This window comes from Phaseolus vulgaris, chromosome 7 (genome assembly GCF_000499845.2).
Source record: "Phaseolus vulgaris cultivar G19833 chromosome 7, P. vulgaris v2.0, whole genome shotgun sequence".
Taxonomy (NCBI): Eukaryota; Viridiplantae; Streptophyta; class Magnoliopsida; order Fabales; family Fabaceae; genus Phaseolus; species Phaseolus vulgaris.
Window position 1 is genome coordinate 31,694,154 of NC_023753.2, and position 2,973 is coordinate 31,697,126.

Genomic DNA, 2,973 nt, shown 5'->3' on the forward strand with positions numbered 1-2,973 from the left:
ATTAGGTTTATATTTCATCTTTTGTGATTGTAGTAATTTATAATTTTGACTACTACAGTTTTTTTTTAATACAAATCAATTTAATATTTTCTTTTATATAAGTTGTGAATATTCAATTTATTTATTTAAATTTTATTATTTAATACAAATACATAAATCTCTCATATTTCATTGTTTATAATTTTTTTATTATAAGCGGTAAAATTGTAAACTTACATTTTACACATTTTAAAAAAATTATAAATCTGGTATCAACCATCACATTACTCACAAATTCTAATAATTTTTTTGCACACATTCATTTTAACATACTTCAATCTAAACACATTCATTTTTTTTCACACTTTCATCTCAAACTGTCACACATCTACTTCCTCAAATCCAAAACACAACCTAAGTAATCGGTTTAAAAAAAAATCCTAAACACTTAAAATCAGGAAAGTTAAAATATTGTTCTAGAAGGGTATCACAGTACTTTCTTTTTTAAAAAAAAAGCAAAATGTATGAACAAATGAGTACAAGGTACCCCGTCCCAATTGCAAGAAGATCTGTGAAACTCTATATTGGTGAGAGTACTTACTACTATTATAATCTGTTGTTAAGGGAACTATTAAGCTTTAAAACTCAAAAATAGATGATTAAGTATTCAAAATTATATACTAAAAGGTATGCTACAAATCATGGGAAGGGGGGAAAATGTGGTAACAGTTTTTGGCGTACTCTAAATAATTAAGTCTGTGTCATCGTGTACTAGTAGATAAGCCTTCAAAATTTCAATGAAAAGCTTTGGAGAAATCATAAACTGCACTGATTAATAATTGTAAATTAAGTAGGGTAAAGCTGTAACACGTTTGATTAGTAGTAAACAACTATTAACCTGGTTCCAATTCTATATATTCTGATATATATTCCTGGGTCAAAAATAAGTAGTCCAATAAATATGCAGTTGCGGCTATGACTTAATTAAAGGCAAAAATTCATATTATTATTGAGAAAAAGGACAAGAGAAGATAGATCCAATCATCAATTAAACAAAATAGGTTTGGTTTTGGTTAACGCTAGCTCATTTGTCGTATAAGGATGCTGAATGGAATCTCATTTTGGGGCTAAAAATAAAAATTTAGAATAGGGGATTGCAGCGTTTTGTACAGGAAAAAATAATGAACAGTGTAGGCCATTAAGGGAACATAAGGTTATTATTTAATTCTTAATCTAATATATCCTTTCCTCTTCCTCCGGTGTATATAAAGATGATGATAAATGATCATGTTCATCAGCACAAGCTGAAGAGAAAATAGAGCCAGAAATAATTCCAAATTACAATTCTCAAACTCCAATTAAAAAGTCCAAGATGACTGGTTCAGGATCTCCCTGTGGAGCCTGCAAATTCTTGAGAAGAAAATGCGTGAGAGGTTGTGTTTTTGCACCTTATTTTTGCCATGAGCAAGGTGCTACTCATTTTGCAGCCATTCACAAGGTCTTTGGTGCAAGCAATGTCTCAAAGCTCCTTGCTCACCTCCCTGTGAGTGACCGTTGTGAAGCTGCAGTCACAATCTCATATGAAGCTCAAGCCAGACTTCAGGATCCAATTTATGGCTGTGTCTCCCATATCTTTGCACTCCAACAACAGGTTCATTTCCCTATATATATAGCAAAATTAACATATAATTGAAAGCCCTAACCAGCCAATATATGTGCTTAATTTGTACTATAAATTAATCAATACATGTGCATGTGCACTTTTTCTTAATTTGATATTCTGTGTATAGGTGGTTAATTTACAAGCACAGCTGGCTTATCTAAAGGAACAAGCTGCCCAGAGTTGTCTCAATGGCTCTGTCAATGAAAACCCTAGTGAAAAATTATTCGAAAAATCTTCAGCTGCTTTACCCCAAGATCTTCAAAGTTGGTTTCAGGTGGAAAACTCCAATCTGGGGCCAGAGTTTCTTCCTAACATGTGTACTAATTTATCAACCCAAAAACATTATGGGAACAATGCTCTCATTGAAGATCTAAACCCTACCTGGATTAATTATGAAAATTCTGGTGCCATGGAAGAAAACAGCTCCTTTTCTAGCTTTGACGAGAGTTCTAATAGCTACTCCATGTCTTATGACATGCACACAAACAGGAGGACGTGGGGTTTTCATGAAGTGGAGGATCTACGTTCAGTGGCTTTTGGGTACAGTACTCGATCACATTCATGAAAGAACTGGTGAAGACAAGTTTATCAATTTTGAATTGCTGCTGGCTGCATATTGTGAAGCAAGCACTATTATATATACTCTGTTGCCATAAATAAGCTATAGGAAAGCATAGAAATGTTGATATTATATAATTGGAATGGAAGCCCACTCTCTTATTGTCTTTTATATCTTTTTTAATCATGTTAAGCAGAATCATGGCGTAATTGTGTCAGAAAAACTCTCGGGTTTTGTATGAGACTATGATTACTATAAATTGGTTTGTTCCTAGCCAGTATCCTAAATTTTGATCTAATAAATACTGTCCCTAGATACCTTAATCATAGTTTGAGCTACTTTTTCTTAAATACGACATGTTTGGTGTGGAATACATGGAACATTACTAGGGTATATACGCTTGCCTTGTTCCCCATACATAATTCTTCAGATGCTATCCTAAATATTAAACGTGAAGATCTTTTTCTACAGAAATTTAAACATTGATCTATAAGTTTTGATTGACTAATCCCTTCTTTCAAACTTAAGGTCTGCTCACTTGAAAACCCTAGTCTGTTCGTATTCTCGTTCATCCATGTGAATGAATCTAACGCGAGAGATGGATTCATTCTCAACTAGTCTCAGAAAGTTCAATATTAAGCTAAACAAAATGACTCTTCTAAGTCAATGGGAAACCAAAGTAACTGATTGTACTTCAACCATTCCAAAATAACAGATTAATTAAGTTCAGAAACCATGTATAGGGATAACTCTCTTTTATATTCCTCTGAAA

General features: G+C 32.8%; 1 protein-coding gene across 1 annotated transcript; it reads left to right on the forward strand.

The window, feature by feature from the left end:
* The first annotated feature begins 1,280 nt into the window (after positions 1 to 1,280).
* On the forward strand, positions 1,281 to 2,481 carry LOC137828165 (LOB domain-containing protein 29-like). The gene is made up of 2 exons (XM_068634627.1): positions 1,281 to 1,630; positions 1,770 to 2,481. The coding sequence occupies exons 1-2, from the start codon at positions 1,352 to 1,354 to the stop codon at positions 2,205 to 2,207; spliced, it is 717 nt and encodes a 238-aa protein (XP_068490728.1). The 5' UTR covers positions 1,281 to 1,351; the 3' UTR covers positions 2,208 to 2,481.
* Positions 2,482 to 2,973: the final 492 nt, after the last annotated feature.

Excerpts from the sequence above, each read along its gene's own strand:
- LOC137828165 (XM_068634627.1), top strand. The coding sequence starts at position 1,352 with ATGACTGGTTCAGGATCTCCCTGTGGAGCCTGCAAATTCTTGAGAAGA. Across the intron at positions 1,631-1,769 it reads TCTTTGCACTCCAACAACAG|GTGGTTAATTTACAAGCACA; the intron begins GTTCATTTCCCT and ends TTCTGTGTATAG.